Source organism: Hippopotamus amphibius, chromosome 17 (assembly GCF_030028045.1).
Source record: "Hippopotamus amphibius kiboko isolate mHipAmp2 chromosome 17, mHipAmp2.hap2, whole genome shotgun sequence".
Lineage (NCBI taxonomy): Eukaryota > Metazoa > Chordata > Mammalia > Artiodactyla > Hippopotamidae > Hippopotamus > Hippopotamus amphibius.
The window spans coordinates 14,326,076-14,343,406 of NC_080202.1; the positions used below are offsets into that span (position 1 = coordinate 14,326,076).

The 17,331-nt window shown below is 53.6% G+C and overlaps 1 protein-coding gene across 3 annotated transcripts in view; it reads right to left on the bottom strand.

Annotated features, from left to right (window-relative positions):
• ABR (ABR activator of RhoGEF and GTPase) overlaps window positions 1–17,331 on the bottom strand; it is a 176,676-nt gene that overhangs the window by 67,068 nt on the left and 92,277 nt on the right. For 2 of the 3 annotated variants that reach the window (XM_057714642.1, XM_057714643.1), the window contains exon 3: window positions 3,722–3,820. In XM_057714642.1, the coding sequence (XP_057570625.1) occupies window positions 3,722–3,820 (99 nt within the window). Of the gene's footprint in view, window positions 1–3,721; window positions 3,821–11,625; window positions 12,126–17,331 lie in introns of those variants that run through there. The other variant, XM_057714644.1, reaches the window with a different exon arrangement.

The following is a 17,331-nucleotide window of genomic DNA, read 5'->3' on the forward strand; positions in this document are numbered from 1 at the left end:
CCCCTCCCCAGGTGGGCGGCCATATTGAGCCCATGGCTCCGTGAAGGATACAGAACTGGCCCTTCAGATCAGTTAGAGTTTATCCTTTATACCTGTATCTACCCAGGTCCAGGGCTAGGCTTCCTGTCCCTGCTGGGGTGCAATCTCCACCCAGGGGGGAGCAAAGGAAATAGGAGAGAACAGTCCTGGGAAAGCAGGGGGGTCAGGACGTCTCCGAGGTGGCTGCGCAAGCACTCAGGCCTATGTGGAGACACAGGCGCTCTGCTTCCTCCTACACTCCCACTCAGTCTGCAAAAGGGGAAGAGCCGGCGCTCACCAGGGGCGGGTCACACAGCCAGGGCCTGCACTTGGGGCGTCAGGCCGTTGGTTCTCAAGACAAGCCTCTGGGGGACGGGAAAGTGCTGGGTGCATGCCACTGGCTGGCCTGAGACCCCTGGAGACAGTTATTTTTATCTGGTGAAACCCTGAAAATAGGCCTTGGGTGGGGAGCGAGGGCCGGCAGAAACCCACAGAGCACACCAGGTACCCCTCCGTCCTCCAGGAATCCTGCAGCGGAGGATGGGGCGCTGGCTGCCTGTTTTATCAGAGTGAACGCTGGCACTGGGTGTCCCATGAAGTGCTCCTCAGGGAGGCGGGTCAGGCGGGTCTGAACTCTTGTGAGCTTTTGTGACTTCACACTGTCATTTGTCTGCTCTGTACCCCAGCGACTTGCCTTACCTTTTGCGAAACAGGGGAAAGAAATCAGCCCACTTCCTCTACCTCCTATCCCAAAAGGCCTGGAGGCCACACCTCTGCTAACTATCGCTGGAGGCTGGGGGTGGGGGAAACATCCTGAACCTATTTTACAGATAAAGAACAAAGCAAACTCCAGGACAGTCTAAGAGAGGAGGGCCGGGTGGGGCCCAGCGGTGGGCGGTGCTGAAGGCAAAGGCAGGCCAGATGCAAACCCCAGCTCACTAGCTGTTGGAGCCTCCCTTCCTCCACTCTCCACCTTAGCCCAGGCTCCCAGAACCTCTTCCCTTGCAATCTGAGCCCACCAGGAACCTGGAGGGTTCTGGAAGGTTACCAAACCTTGCTCAGCCAGCAACCCAGGCAGCGGGAACAGAGGCCCTTGTGTGGCCTCCCCGTCTACGCCTGTGTGTCCACAGTCCTGGGTAGACACACCCAGCCGTTTGCATATCAGGAAGTGTTACACCGAGAACAAACACTCCGGAGCAGAGCTGTGGGAACAGGGGTGGGGTGGCGAGAAGGAGAGCTGGGCGTGGAGGAGGAGGGAGCTGGGGAAGACAGCTTTCCTTCTTGGAGTTCCTTTGTCAGATCACCCCAAAGGGCAAGGGGGTTAGTTCCTGGGTAGCTGGGGAGGGCCTCCAGCTCCAGGAGAGAGAGGAGGGCTTGATTCCTTATCTCTGAGGCTAAATCATCTGAGACTGTGGCTGGAGAGGAGGCTGCCCCCTCTTCCCGGCGGGGGCGGGGTGCCCTCCAGCCACAGACCAGCAGACCAGGCCCCCTGGCTCAGTCCCTCCCTAGCTCCTGTCCCTGCTCAAGAAAGAACCAACCCAGGGTGAGGGGGAAGAGGAGGGACCTACCCTGGGTCACACCCCAGGACTGGAAGCCCCAGCCTCACAATTTTTGCCTTGAGAGCACGAGCTGTTAGGAAGGCAGGCAGGCAGGGAGTGTCTTGGCCCCTAGATCTGTTGTTATCTTTACCCAAATGGAACTCAAATTAGGTCCAATGACAGATGTGAGCTGGAATCTAAGACGGACATGCTTCAGAAGGGAACATGCACCTCCCCTTCCTTCAGGGAAGGGGTGTGTTGACAGAAACAAACGGGCTCTAACCTGTGCTCTGGAGAAAATAACAGAATCCGCTCACACTCAGGCTCTAAGAGCTTTCTCCGCAAATTTACTTAACCCTCACAACAACCCCAAGAAGAGAGTACTAATATTAGTATACCCAGTTTGCAGATGGACAAAAAAAGGCACAAAGGTTCATCAATCTGCTGAAGCTCTAGAGCTAGTAAGCAGTCGAGCAGGGAATCAAAACCGGGCAGTCTGGTTCCTCTGAACGTCTTTCAAATGTGCAATTCTTTCAGCAATGGCAACTATGCCACTTTGGGCACAGCAACTCATAGTTCATAAGGTGTATTTCATCTGCCTGTCCTCCTTCCATCGGCTAATATTTGAGTGTCTAAGTACCTGGCATTGTACTAGGACCCCAAAAGGGTCACCTGATCTTCTCAGCCCCATGAAGGAGAGTGAGAAGGTAATGGCATTGTTCTCATCTTCAGATGAGGAAACTGAGCCTCAAGGAGGTTACCCATGGCGTGCCCAAAGCCAGTGTTGTTCTGTTTTTTAATTAATTAATTAATTAGCCGCACGGCGCGACATGTGAGATCATAGTTCCCCCACCAGGGATCGAACCCATGCCCCTTGCATTGGAAGCACGGAGTCTAAGTCACTGGACCGCCAGGGAAGTCCCACTGGTGGTTTTTAAAACCAGCACCACATGTAAGAAAGTATGTGGCCCAGTACATACGTACACATATCCACATATCCACACAAGCCAAAAGTTGCATGGGAGGCATGCAACTTATTCTTGCTATGTGGGATGCATGCTGACATTTTCTTTCTCATTTGTTTTAAAATGCTGGTTCACCCCACCACACTCATTGCATTACCCACGAATGGTCAAGATGCACAGTCTGAAAGACAGGACAGTAAGTCTACTATTAACGGCAGCATCAAGTCTTGCCCTAGTTCTGGCCCCAGACCAGAGTCCTTGAAAAAGGACTCCCTTGAAAAAAAAATTACTTTGTAGACCAACAAACTCCCAGTGAGATCAACCACCAGCTCATCCCAGTGTGGTTACAAAGCAGCTACACATCTCAATAGTTAATCCTGGGGTAATAAATGCCAAGTCCCCTGGGATACCAGGTGACAGGACCTGAAATCACAGCAAGTACAGAAACGCGTATCTTACAGTTCTTGTAAGAATGATTTTCTACTGATCTACATGTACATTTCTTATTCCTCCTTTTTCTGGTATCAGCTGATGTCTCAGACTGCAAAACACCCAGGAAAGAGAACTTTACCTGCCACAATCACTCTGCGTAATATCCAGACGCATCTAATACGCACTTTCTTCAGAGGCAAAAACATCTTACATCTCGGTGGTTACTGTTACCTTTTGAAAACACTGTATTATTACCCTCTCAGTCCAGTTCTCACAATAACGCCTCCGTCATGGACAGGAAACTAAGGCATATTCACAGAGGGCTGCTGCCTGTCTAATGCCTTGGAGCTATGGTGTTTCTCACAATGACACAGACAGCCGTCCACCTCACCTTTCCTGCCAGGGATGACAAGGAGGTCTCAACATGATTGATTGGTAGAGACTGCCCAGAGCACCAGTTGGAGGTGGAGGCTAAGATCCCACCTGGACACAGTACTGTGATCCATTAGTAATGCCTGCACTATACTCAGGGATAACAGAGTGTTTGCCACCGCCAACCAGGTGGTGCTTCCTCTACCTCTCCCAGGGCAGGTAATGGAGAGTCGGGGCTGAGAGGCACAGGCCTTTTCTGGCAATGACCCTGGCTGCCAAACCATAGGCAGAGCAGTACTACAGACCTGGCCGCTGGGAAGGACTGGTCCAGGTCCCTCTCCCTGTCCAATTCCAAAAGCAGTTTTAGAACACCAAGGCCCCAGCGTATATACTCACCAGCAACAGAGCTTCCAGCTGGTTAATATAGATCTCTTCGCTGGCCAGGAACCCCGAGAGAACCAGCTTCCTCATCTCCAGGCCCTTCCCTGCTTCCACCTGTAAAAGCAGATCAAAAGCCAACAGCTCATAAGAAAGGAGGCCAAAATTCTGAACGACCTGTTCTCTTGCCCCCTTTTTTTTTTCCCTCTAACACTTTCACAAGGGATAAAAGCCAATACTTATTATAGAAAATTTGGAAAATACAGAATATATAAAAGGAAAAACAATCACCCATACTCCTACTGCTAACATCTTGCTTCATTTCTTTCCTATTCTTTTTTCTCCACATTTCCTTATTTGGTATCCATCCACCTATTCAACTTTACAACAGTGAGCAAGATAAAAAGGAACCTGACCCTATGTGCAGGAGCGGTTTAATGGGGAGGGGGTGGGACACAGACAGTTAAGAAGGGAAGTCAGTCACAACTGAGGCAGGGCATGGTCACAGGGAGGGCACAGCAGGGGCTGGAGGAGGTGCCCAGGGGAAGTAATGTATAAACGGAGAAGAGCAGGGATAGAGAGGATGGGATGGAAGTGGCCATGGGAGCCCTGGCAGAGTGGCCTTCCAGCTACACCTCTGACTATATCTTCCTGTCCCCGGGGGCTCAGTCTCACAATGAAAGGTGCTGGCTGTGGGCCCTCAACCTTACCCCTTGTACCCACCCTCCCATCATTTCCTGACTGCCTCACTGGGTAAGGCACAGACCTCCACGGGCCTCCTCCTCGCTCCAGAATTCCTTCTCCTCTATGGCAGAGACCATTTAGCCTTGAGTGGCCACCAACTAGCACAGTGCCTGGCACAGAGAAAGCACTTGAAAACTTTTCCTGAGTGAAAAGATGTATAATTCTTCTTGTCACCTAAGATCCCCAAGTCATTCCTGGCCTCCTCTTCCTACTGTCTCCCTCTCCTCTGCCACACTGAGTCCCCAAGCCCTTCAAAGTGTTCTTGCTCAACGCTTACAAGGATTCTTCCCTCTGCTCCACCCCCTCCTCTACTGTGGTCGAGGCCCTCAGCATCCCACTCCCCACCGGATTTGAACTGCCCTCTGCTTCTTTCTCCTGCCTCCTCTCCACTCACCAGAGCCAGATCAACCTTCCCGGAACGCCACCCTATACCTGAGGCTTGTCAAAGACCGAATACTGCAAAATGTGATTATTGGGGGATTCAAGTAGGTTCTTCGCTCGTTTATTTATTCAACAAGTGTCCACCAGACCCTGTAGATACAATGGGAAACGAACACTCTATAGCCCCTCTGCTCACGTGGCTTATAATCTAGTGGGAAAGAATGACGTTAAAAAACAAAAGCCGAGTAAATATAAATACATGGCTATAAAGTGTGACAGGGTTCAGCATATTCTCTTCTTAAACACCTTGCAGTGGCTCATAGTGCCTCTCCCTACCCGTCCAATCTCCCCAACAGCCGTCAGATCTCTGCCTTCCCAACATGCCAGGAATGTCTCGGCCTCTGAACTTTGGTTCTCGCCATCCTTGCTGCCTAAAACGCCTTCTCCCACGTGGCCTCTCCTCTCCTGCAGGCACAGCTGAAGCCTTTGGCCTGCTGGAATCTGCAGCACCGCTCCAGCACCTGACATGCGCCCTATCTTGTTACCTGCCCAGTGATTTTGTAGGACCTTTGAAACACCTGCATCAGGCTCCTCTGACAAACTGAAAGCCCAGCACCACGTGATGCCCCTAACATGTGGGCGCCTGACATTTATTAAGCCTTGTAAGTCCTTTCCATTCTCTCATTTAGCTTCATCCCCCCCTCAAATACCTCCCTGAGGGGGGTACTATATGTTTCCATTATACAAATGGAAACAAACAAATAGGACTTAAAAGAGGGAGGGGACTAGTTCAGAATCACACAGCCAGAAAGTGGCAGAGCCGGGATTCCCCTCCAGGTCCTCGAACACCAAATTCTGGGCTCATCCACTGCTCTGATGATTTTCTCACTCTCGTGTTCCTTTTTCAAGCTTCACATGCTTACCTAGAATCTCAAACAGCACCCTCTCTGAGCATCAAATGCATGCCCTTAGCATAAGCTGGGAGAATGTCTGAAGTTATCAGAAATCTCCTAAGTCAGGAGGAGAGCTGCTTTCTCCCTGCTGCACGGTGGCCCCAGCATGTTCTCACAGGCTTTCTTGCCCTTTCTCCAGGTGAGGGACTTATCCCTTGACCTTCCATCAGCAAACCAGTTAGCAGTTTGTGTTGAAGACTGCCTCTCCCAGAGTCTGAAATGTTATCTGCTCCTGTGACAGAACAATGTCCTGCCAAAGATGTCCACCTCCTAATCCACAAAACCTGTGACTACGTCACCTTATGCGGCAAAAGGGACTTTGCAAATGTGATTAAGTTAAGGAGTTTTAGGTGGGGAGATTATCCTGGAATTATCAGGTGAACCCTATGTAATCACAAGGGTCCTTGTGAGAGGAAAGCAAGAGAAAAGGCGATGAGCCCGCAGGAGAGGGGGAAGGAGACGGGGACAGATTGAGTGCAAAACTGAAAGATGCTCCACTGCTGGCTTAGAAGACAAAGGATGGGGCCACAAGCCAAGGAATGCAGGGGCTTCTAGAAGCTGGAAAAGGCAAGGAAACAGGCTCTCTTCCCTAGGGCTTCCAGAAGGAATGCAGCCCTGCTGACCCTTGAGGCTTGTAAGAGAATAGATCTGTGTTGTTTTAAGCCCCTAAATGTGTGGTAATTTGTTTCCGGCAGCATTAGGCGACTAGTATGGGTGCCAAGCTTTAGGGAAAGACAATGGGTACTTATTGATGGCTTCGCAAGTACCAGGCACTGTTCTAAGCGCTTTCCGTGGATTAACTCACTGGAATCCCACAGTCTGGGAGGTGTTATTATTATCCCTCTGAGGCACACAGAGTGGAAACTGCCAGCTGCCTAGAGCTGTGGGCATCGCAGGCAGGCAGCACCCCCTCCGAGGAATGAGACTGGAGCTTGGAGCAGGGCCCGCAGCCCTGGCCCCTGGAGGTGGAGGTCAAGGTCGAGGTCAGACCCTGCTACTTCTCCAGCCTGACAAATGGGAACTCGCCCTCCATGCTGGGGGCCAGCACTCCCCTTCTGCACCCCATTCCCTTCCCATTCCCTGCCAACCAGGGATTTGCCTGAGGGCCTGGCAAACGCCCTCTCGAGGAAGTCACTTGGGGGCACAATATAAGCTCAACTGTAGAGCTAGTTGGACCAGGACCAGGGTGAAGACCTGGTGACTCACTCACAGCCCCCACCAAGCCTTCACTCATCCTGGCACAAGCACAGACCCTTGGGTCAGGCTCTGGGACAGCTTACTGCAGCAGGACCCACTCCTCAAGAGACTCCAACCTCAGAATCTGATCTTGAAAGAACCCCTCAAAAGGCAGTAAGTAGTCACCCCCAAGAGTCCCTACTCTGGGCCGCAGTCACTGACATTTTGGCTCGCATGGGGTGGAGGCGAAGGGAAAGGATGTGAAATTAAATCCTGCGCATTTTCCCAACAGGTGGCCTGTTCTCAGTTACCACCTCAAACCTCTTCCATCCTTGCTTTCCTCAGACCCCACCTGTTCCTGATTTGGAATTATCTGAAAATTGTTTCTTCAATCCTCCTGGAGCTATTCTCATCCCATTAAAAACACCAGGACTCATCATCCCTGCACTCCTTCCCCACCGTGTGCATGGGAAGACAAGGGAGGGGGCAGTCTCTGCCCCCAAAGAGCCCTCCAGAGGTGCCCACACGCCCAGAATCCCCAGGGAGGGGGCGTTCTCTGGAGTTCTGGGCCCCCACAGCCTGTGCTATGTTGCTTGCCAGTCCGGCAGCACAGAGAAGCTGCCTTCTGAGCGACACTGTTCCCACTTCCTCCCTAAGCTGAGCTTATGAAACGTGGCAGCCACGGTGGGCTCGTTCGTGCCCAGCATTTTACACAATCTGCTGGGCTGAAAGTGTCAGCTTGAGGCCCCAAATCCAAGAGCCCAAGTCACTCTGGCAGGGCCAGTATCTGCGGATAGCTGGCTCTGGCCTGGCCTCGTCTTCTACAGTTGGGCCTAAATAAAGCCTCCAAAAGTTTGGCTCCAGGCCAAGACAACACCCTCTCTCCAGGAGCCTTGATCTCCTCCAAGACAACAATGTGGGCTGGACAGGCAGGGCCACCTGCGATTCAGAGCCTTAGGCCAGCAGCTCCGGCTCCTGCAGACAGCAGAATTCAGCCCATGGGCCACACCAGTTTGCAAGGAGCATGGGGCAGGTGGGGGTGGGGGCTGGACGGCAGCGGGGAGGTCTAGGTGGATGCCACTGGGTCCAGGTGCTGTGTCCATGCCAAGCATCAGCCTCAGGACAGCTGGCCCCTCCCTGAGGTGAGTCGATGCTGGGAACCCAGCCATTCTCTCCTCTCCCCAGCGCTAGGCGCCAGGGAGGTCTCTTTCAGCTAATTCCTCACAGAATAGAGAGAAAAGGATGGGAGGGGTCACTGCTGGGGGTGGATCTCTATATTCCGTACTCCCTGCTGTCTGAAGCTGCAGGCAGGACCCACGGGGTCCAGTAGTGTTTCCGAAGTTCAATTGTTCACATCCCGCACCTATGGGGTTCTGTCATACTGCTGTATCACCAGCACTGTTATTTACTTAATATTGTTCTTTGCAACAACTGGCTTCTTAAAAGCACAGCCTTGTCCGAAGCATTATATTTGAAATCACAGGACAGATGTGCAAGTCATGTTTTTGCTTTTTTTGGCCATGCCACACAGTATGCAGGATCTTAGTTCCCTGACCAGGGATCCAACCCCTGCCCCCTGCAGTGGAAGCGCAGAGCCTTAACCACTGGGCCTATTTTTAATAGGATACATTAAAATTTATGCCTCATTATTAAAGTACAAAATATATATCCATGTGCCACCTAAAATCACCTCTTAACTCATCTCCTATGTGGCCCACACTTCGGGAAAAACCTAAGTGGGGGACACAGACATGGCCATTGCTGCACATGGAGGGAGCAGAGACTTGGACAAGCGAAACAGAAACACAAGCAGTTCAGATAATCCAGTAAAAATTGGCACAGAATTAACCTGAAGGGTTAATCTGCATTACAAAAGGATTTAAAAATTCCTGACAAATGAGTTCCTTTAAATAGCAGCCTTTATATAGCAAGGCCCCTACCAGCCCTAGGTACCTTTAAATAGAATCGTATGAAAGATGGGGGGAACAGTACACAACACTTTACAGAAGGGAGGTGATGCTGCTATCAGTATTCCCATTATGATTAGTTTATAGACCATTAGCTCCTCAAAGATGAGTGTGGGTTGAAACACACAGCAGCCTCCAGCTCCAGCTCTGGAGAAAACCACTACCATCTTCACACCTGTCCCCCAGGAAGATGAAGTATCTCAGAAATTACACTGAGAACAGGATTGATTTGTGGACATGTGCTCAGGAACACAACTACTGTTTAAGGTAAGTACTCCTGAAGTAAAGTAATAGAGAGAGAACTGCCTTGGATTCGTACCAGCTGCCAAGAAGAGTCCACCACGCGGGAGTGTGCCAAGTCTGCAGCCCAGGACAGGCGCCCTGACCTCACAGGTGTACACGTGCATGTGCACGCACACACCTGCACACACCTGCACTCAGTCCAGCCCTGACTCAACAAGCAGTGGTCTCTCCTCCTCTGAATTTAGTATGCTTTTATCAGAACCCTTCTCATGGCCCTGTCTACTTTCTCATTATATTCCTATTATCTGGGCACTTGCCCCCTTACCCTGAACTGTGAACTCTTTGTGAGAAAGGACCAAGCCTTGTTCACCTGTCTCCTCCCCAGTGCCAGGTAACCTGCTTTGAATAGAACACAACCGGACAGTGTTTGTTGAATGAATCAGCGTACTCTCTGGTTGCCCTCTCCCTCTATAGGTGGCCAAGACTGGTAGAGGAAAAGGGCATCCTAGATGTGTTCGGGCTGAGACAGGGGGCCTGGAATCCCCCAATGCTAGAGACAGGTCCAGGAACACTGAGGCGGCGAAGTAGAGGGGAAGACCCCATCTTGGCGCTCACAGGACTCTGGGAGAAACAGCATTTTTAGGTGTGATGTGTACCCAAGCCCCCTTGGCATCCATGTGCTTCCTTCTTAGAATACCTCTGAGACAGAACAAGGCCAGGGACATGGTACGCCCCGTGTGGGCCCCATCGAGCCTCACTCATTCCTCCAACTCACTGGACACCAGCCACACACCAGGCACTGTGCAGTACTCACAAGGAATACAAGAGGGCCCTGCCCTCAAGGAGAACAGGACATACTCAAAGAGGCAGCTGTCTTGAGTTCCACACAGAATGAAGTATGGGCTGACCCAGTATAAGCCAGGGTCCAGAGTCACGGAGGACCCCCATCTGTGCTAGGGAGGGTGTCTCAGAGAATGACCATCAGGAACCCATGTAGGTCCCATCCCACACACTACTAAGCTCCTAGCAGGTGCTCTTGGTTCATAACCCTTTCTCCATCCTGTTCCTGGGATGGCTGGTCAGACCCTAAAGGCAAGGCCTTGGGGGCCCAATGAGAGACATGACTTACTCCAGTGTGCTGAGCTAGCAACAGATTGAGAAAACCAGGGGTGGGGCACCAGCCACTGCCAGCCTCCCATACGACTCCTGGCTGTCCCACACCCAGGCCTACAGCTACTGCTCCACGCCTTCCACACACCAGCCATCTATCAGTGGGTCTGCAGTCTATTTTTACCTCCATTAGCTCCTCCTCCGAACCACACTGTAGCATGGGTGGAGCAGGGCTGTGATCCCCATCTTACAGGAGGGACAAAGAGGCCCAGAAAGGTTCAGTGACAGCCTCCTGCCCACAGCGCTGCTCTGTGCACCACGCCCTCTGCGGTGCAGTGCTGCCAGGGCAGACAGGCCCGGGGCCCACACGCAGGCACTCTGTTAGGCACCCCGGCTTGCAGTCTGTGAAATCCCTGCCACACGTTCTCACTGGCCCTCCCTTCGAGCCACAGAACAGAGAGGAGATGAGCAAAAACACTAAGGTTAGAGGTAAAAGAAAGGAAGAATGGTGTGGTGTGCACACCTTAGACATCGCAAGTGTACTTTCAAGGGGGAGCCCGGCCCCTGGGGTGGGGGTGAAGAGAACAGAAAGGGACTGAGGCGACCACTCCCCTCCCGCTCTACCTTCAAGGCAACTTCTCTGAAAAGACGGGCATTGCTGCCAAGAATGCCCACAGCCCCAGAGTCAGTGGGCTGGGGCCTAGGAGATGCTTCCTGCCTACACCCACCTTGGGTAACGTGCCTATCCACCAGGCTCTGGCCTCCAAGCCAGCTGTGACCTTCCCTCTTCAGCTGATTCAATTCTTTTCCTTCAAGGAAGCTCAGTGATCTCTGGCTCTCTATCTCTCTAAATGCTCCCGTGCCCAGGCCAGATTCACCAGGTCTCCTTGTTAGGAAAAGAGTGGCCCCCTTGGCCTGAACTTCACAAGTGCACTTATCCCACTGCTGCCATGGAAACAAGGAATTACGGCCTCCTGGTTTCATGTCAGCCAGCTCCTCTGGGGCAGCAGGCTCACACCACTGGCGCGCCCACCAGGTGACTCATGTCGCTGCCAGAGAAAGCCCCCTGCACAGCTGGCCTGGAGAAAGCCAGCAGCCACTCCCCCTGAGGACAACTGGTCCAGGGGGCGGCGGCGGGCACTGCGCCTCTCCCCCAGGAACAGCTGCCCAGAGCACAGCCCCTCGCATCCCCTGGCAAGCAGGCGCCAGCCCCTCAGGCTTGAGGTGCTTCCACTCAGCCACGAGGTGTGTGCACAAATCAGCCATTTCTGCCGCACAGGCTTCGGCAGTCAGAGCTGCGAGCCCTGCCCCTCCCCCGACAAGCATCCAGGGCGTGTCACAATCCCACCTTCACAGCCACCAAGAAGGGGGACCCTGAGCCGGGGCTGGTCGGGGTTCCCAGCTCGCACTCCTCCAGGAGAAACACATCTTCATCCTCCAGGACCTTGTCCAAAAAGCCTATCGCCTCCTCTTCCTCTTCCATGGCAGCGGGAGCCGCGGACGGCAAACAGGAAGCGGGGTCCCAGCGGCAGCGGCAGCCGTGGCGGCCGGCGCCCGGGAGCGAGGCGGGCAGGCGGGGACGGGAAGAGCGCGCAGGGCAGGCCTAAACCAGCACGCGGGCCTCCCCGGAGTCCGTCCTGGCGCCCGGCCACCGGCTGCCGATGAAAGGCTCCATTATGAACCTTCTCCCGCCGCCGGCTCCCGGGCCTCCCGGAGGAAGGGGAAGCGGGGCGTCCGGGCGGCCCCGGCCGCCTCTCGCGGGGAGCTCCGCCGCCGCCGCCGCCGCCGCGATCCCCGGGCTGGCACCCGAGCCCGCGCGCCCCTGCCGGCCGCCGCGGCCCTGCCCGCCGTGCGCGCCGGCTCTCCGGGCAGGCGGGGCCCCGCTCCCCGCCGCCGCTCCCAGCCCGGCCGGGCGCCCCGCCGCCGCCGCCGCCGCCGGCCCCAGATCCCGCCCTCCTGGACGCGGAGGCTCGCGTTCGCTCTCAAGACACAGGAAATGCACGACCCGACGGGCGGGTGAGGTGGAGCCGTTCCCTCTCTGCGGTCGCCGGGCCAGCCGGCTGGCTGGCAGAGGCTTCGGGAGCGCGGAGGAGGGGCGACGAGGCCGCAGCCGGGCCGGGCGCAGGGGGAGGTCCGCCTCCCCGAGACAGGCTTTATTTACAGCCCCCTCACCGGCCCGGCGGGGGCGGAGCGCAGGAGCAGCTGCCCGCACAGCCTCGCGGGCCCCCGGGCCAACCTCGGTGTCACCTTGGGATGTCGACAAGCCCCTTCTCACTTCCGCCTCGGGCTCTGACACCTCTGAGGAGGGGAGGCCGAGGCTTGGTGAGAAACCATAGTTTCCATCGCCACCGTGGCTTGGGGGAGCGAGGCTTTGTGCAAAGGAGGCCTGACCTGCCTCCCCACGACAGAAGCACAAGTGCCAGCCAGGTGCTGCAGCGGGGCCGCCTCCGGCGGGCGGTCGGAGGTGCCACACCTCCTACTCACAGATGCTGCCGAGATTAGCAACAGCACGTCTTGGGGCTCTTCTCCCTCAAGAGAGGCCTGGGCCCAGCAGAACCAGCCCCACAGGGGAAGGGACACTTCACCCAGGACCAGGAGCATCGCCAGCCCTGCCCACCCCCAGCTTGCCTCCCCTGGCTTCTTCCATGGTTACAGAAGCTCAATCCATCCAGAGGGTGAAGTGCCACATTCTGGCCCCCTAGCCCCATCCAGAGATGTACAATCACCTACTCTCATGGGGGCGGAGTTTAAGGGCAGCAGCTGGGAAAAGCTCTTTCACAACAGAACACCTAGGACAAAGGTTGCAAACTCCAGTACCCAAGAGGGTGCGTGTAAGATCAGTTAGTGAAGTAAGCCAGGTATGGATCAGGTGAACTGAAGAAACTCACTCAGCTCCAGCTGCTGGCTGCCAGGGGCAATGCAGGCTCAAGGCTGGCCCATCTTGGATTGTTCAAGAGAAGCTGGAATCTGGATTCTTAGGTGATAGCTCTCGATTTAAAGATGATGGCAGATAAATTATATTTAAAAAACAAAACATGGTGCAGTCTAAATGAAACACATCTGTGCACTGAATCAGGCCCACAGACAAGGCTGCTGCCTTCTTGCAGCTAGTTGTTTGACGAAAGGTTGGGAGTTGTGTGTGTGTGTGTGTGTGTGGGTGGGTGGCAGGGGGTCCTTGAATATCACCTCTGTCCCATTTCCTCACTGGACCTGCCATCTTGGAATCAAATTCAGCTTCACACATGACCAGCCCACTATTTACCTTTGTAAACTTGTATAAGAGGTGCCACCAACCTGACAGATCAGGTGAAAACTCCAGATTCTGAGTAATGAGCCCGAAGCTCCAGCCCCACTCACGCCAATCCCCCTAATCTCCCACCAGCTCCCAAACCATGTCTCTGGTCAGGGATTTCCTCGAAATCTTCCTGATGCTTCTAGCTCACAAGTTTCTCCCAGTACATAGTTGCCAGACCAGCCAGTGTGGTTCTTAAGGACGCAGTGTCTGAGTGTCAATTAATGCCTCGTGTGTCCACCACTGGCCTCCTCATGCACGTGGCACATCCCCCGTCAGGTGGCAACTGGATGGTCACAGGGGGAAGAGTCCAACTCTTTGGAGCTCATTTGGAAATGCATTCCACAGTGGGAGTTAACCATGAGCCATTCTGGGCCCACCTGGGGTCATCACCTCTCCCTCCCACTGGGCATCTCAGCTGAGAACAGGGCCCTTGGCTGAGCCTCCAAGCTGGCTGGAGGGTTGCGGAAGAGCGAGGAGAGAAAAGGAGAGGAATGGACATGGTTCCTTATCCCAACTCCCCCCCCAAAGTCTGGAAGTTCTGAGCTCTGGGTGGGGCTCCTGTCATTCTATTAGAGCAGAAGACCTGTCCTCACCAGTAAAAGGTTTCTCCCTGTCACCAAAGCTGAAATACAGACCAAGGGATTTCGTGTAGGTTCTCTGGGGCCTCAGGGCCGAGGAGGTTCCACAGAGGCGCACCCCACCGCACACCCGCCCTCTCCCTTAGTCCCCGGTTTTTCCCTGTCCTTCCCTGGCTGCGTTATAAATAGCTGGGGCGCATCGGAAAGGCCCTCTCGGCCACAATACCTCATTTGGTTTGGGCGGATGAGGCTGATCCCAGGGCTTGGGAACAACCAGGCCTGGCATTCCCCAGGGCACAAGTGTGCCAGCCCAGGGCTCTGTGCCAGTCTCTGTCTCCCACCCTGCAGGCTCCGAGTGCACAGCATGGGCTGCCCCCACTGGTCAGATAAGCAGGTGGCATGGAGAAGGGCCTAGCAGCCCAAGGCCCGCCCCCCGTGTCCCTTCCCCCACCCAAAGGAACACGAGGGGCCCTCAGGAGCCTCCTAGAGTAGTCCGCTCTCCATACCCCATGCCCCTACCCAGCACGGCAGGGTCGACACCCACTTCTTCCAAACCCTGAAACCTCTCCGAAGCTGCTCCCTGAACATCCAAGGCATCCCCACTACACCCTACCCGGGTTGGCTGGAAATTCCAGTGAGTAACGCGAATGCCCTTCCATCTCCACTGGGCACACAGACTCCACTCAGAGGCCCTCAGTCCTGCCCCTGGAGGGAAGTGACTCACAAGTCCCAGTGGTGTTCCCTCCCTTTCCCCTACCAGTGCCCTGGACCTGAGCTTCCTCCCTGCATCCTCTAAACTGTGCCTGGTGCAGCCTGGCCCCTGATCCTCCTCTGCAGAGAAGCAGCTGCTCCAAAGGCCTCTAAACTACCTCATTCCAAAGTCAGAGGCCTCTGTACAGCTTGCGCTCTGCAGTCTGGACGCTCTTTAATCCCTCAGCTTCCGTGGCCATGCTGATGCTGCCCCTGAGCTCTCCGGTGTAGGCTGGCCCTTCTTCCTCCTGCCTTCTGTAAGTGTGGAGTCACCCATCTGGACCCAGGCCTCAGCCCTCTGCTCTCTGCCCTTCTCACTGCTAGGCCAATGGCAGCCCATCACCCTCTGCAGCCCCAGCATCTTGCTCTGCTCCAAGTGTAATATCCGTGCTATGAGCTGGTTCTCCTCACTTGTAAGTCCCATCAGCAGCCCCTCAACTCTCCAGACCAAACGACCCTCCCCCCTCCCTAAACTAGCTTCCCCTTCTGACTTCTCCACTTCTGTTGGCGGGGCCGCCATCTTGTGACTCTTCCTTCCCTCAGGTCCCACATCCCTTTTACCACGTCCCTTCGGTTCTTCCTTCTTTTCCTTTTCCAAAGTCACCACCCCAGCCAAGGTCTGTAGCATCTCATGCTTGCACGACCACAATAATATTCCACTTTGACTCCTGATCTTGCCTGTCCATCTATCCGTTCATTCATACCCAGAGAAGGCCTGGCATTACGAATACACAAATCTGGGAGACACAGCCCTTGCCATTAGAATGCTCTCAACCCATGGTGGGTGAAGGACATATAAACAAATGAGGCAGCGCTGGCACTGGTCAACACACTGGGAACACAGGATAAAGGCACCACCCCTGCCTGAGGGGAAGAGCTTCACCAGAGTGTGGCTTCTGAGCAGCGTCTTGCAAAGGGGAAGGGTTTCCAGGCAAAGGGAGGAAAATGTTTTGTAAGGAATCCCAGGAAGCACAGCTGGAGGACAGAAAAGGGACCGTCGATGAACTTGGAGACGTGTGCGGGAAAAACTCCATGGAGGGTAAGGGGCATGGCTCCCCCATGGGCAAAGGGCACAGACTGAGATTTCAGACACCCGCCACGTCCATGCGTTCGAAGTCACCAAGTTTACTCTCCCCAAACCCAACAGCCTTCTCTCACACTCATTCTCCATCCCCTCATTCCCTTACCCACTCAGTCAACAAGCATCTATTCATTGCCCGTCGTGTGCCAGGCACCGTGCTAGCATCCGGAACACAGCCACAAGCAGGACGCTTTGTCTACCTCTGTGGCGCTGACAGTCTCAGGGACAGACTGACCCCTGCGAGCCAAGGCAGGGGCAGGGGAAGGCCACTGTCTCAGAACTCTGGGGCTGAGGTACAACTCTTCCAGAAAGAATAACATGGAAATATCTATTGTGATGTAAAATGTTCACACCCTCTGACACAGAATCTCCACTTTAAGGACTTTTTCTGCAAAAATATTTCTACAAGGGCTCAAAGATCTTTGTACAAAGATGTTCACTGCCATGACGGTTATACCAGTGAAAAGACTGGAAACAGCCCAAATGTCTATCAGAAGGGGACTGGCTAAGTGAATTATGGTACATTCATTAAAGGAAACATTATATACAGTCATGAAGGTGACTGAGGTAGGTCTTTAATTACTAATATGCAAGATGTCCAAGACTTATTAAATAACCAGAGCAAATTGCATAACAGTATCAATAGTGTGATCCCACTTTTTAAAAAAGTGTATATATATAATATATAAACATAGAAAAATGTATTTATATATATATGTATGTATATATATATAATATCTCACACAGAAAAAGAAAGAGGAATATACCACCATCTCTTAACAGACATTCTGTCTGTAGGATGAGACTTAAGGAGGCTTTTGCTTTCCATATTATGTATTTCTGTAAAGTTAGAATTTTCAGTGATGTAATCAGGAAAAATAAAGAAGTTAAAAAAAGAAGTGTGGTAAGTGCTATGATTGGGAAAGTAGAGTGAGCTCTGGGGGCACAAGACAGGCACATCTGATGCAGCAAAGGGGTAGTCACAGAAGGTTCTCCGGAGGAGGTGATATTAAAACTCCTACCTGAAAATGAACAGGGATTAGCCATGCCAGGGGGCCTCAGGGGCAGACAGGACAGCGTGAGGCATAACGAAATGAGTTCAGTCTTGCTGGCAAATCTTCATTCACTCAACCAGTACTCACTAGGCATCTCTTATGTGCCAGGCACAGTTCTAGGCACTAGAGTTTGCAATGAGCAAACATTTTGGTACAAAACTGACAAAGCTCCACGGTGGAACTCACATTCTAGCTGGGTAGTTGGTAATGAAGCGGCAAAGGTAGGCAGAGGTCAGGTGGTCAGGTCAGGCACGGCCTTGACAGCATTGCTAAGGACAGGCATTGAAGAATTTTA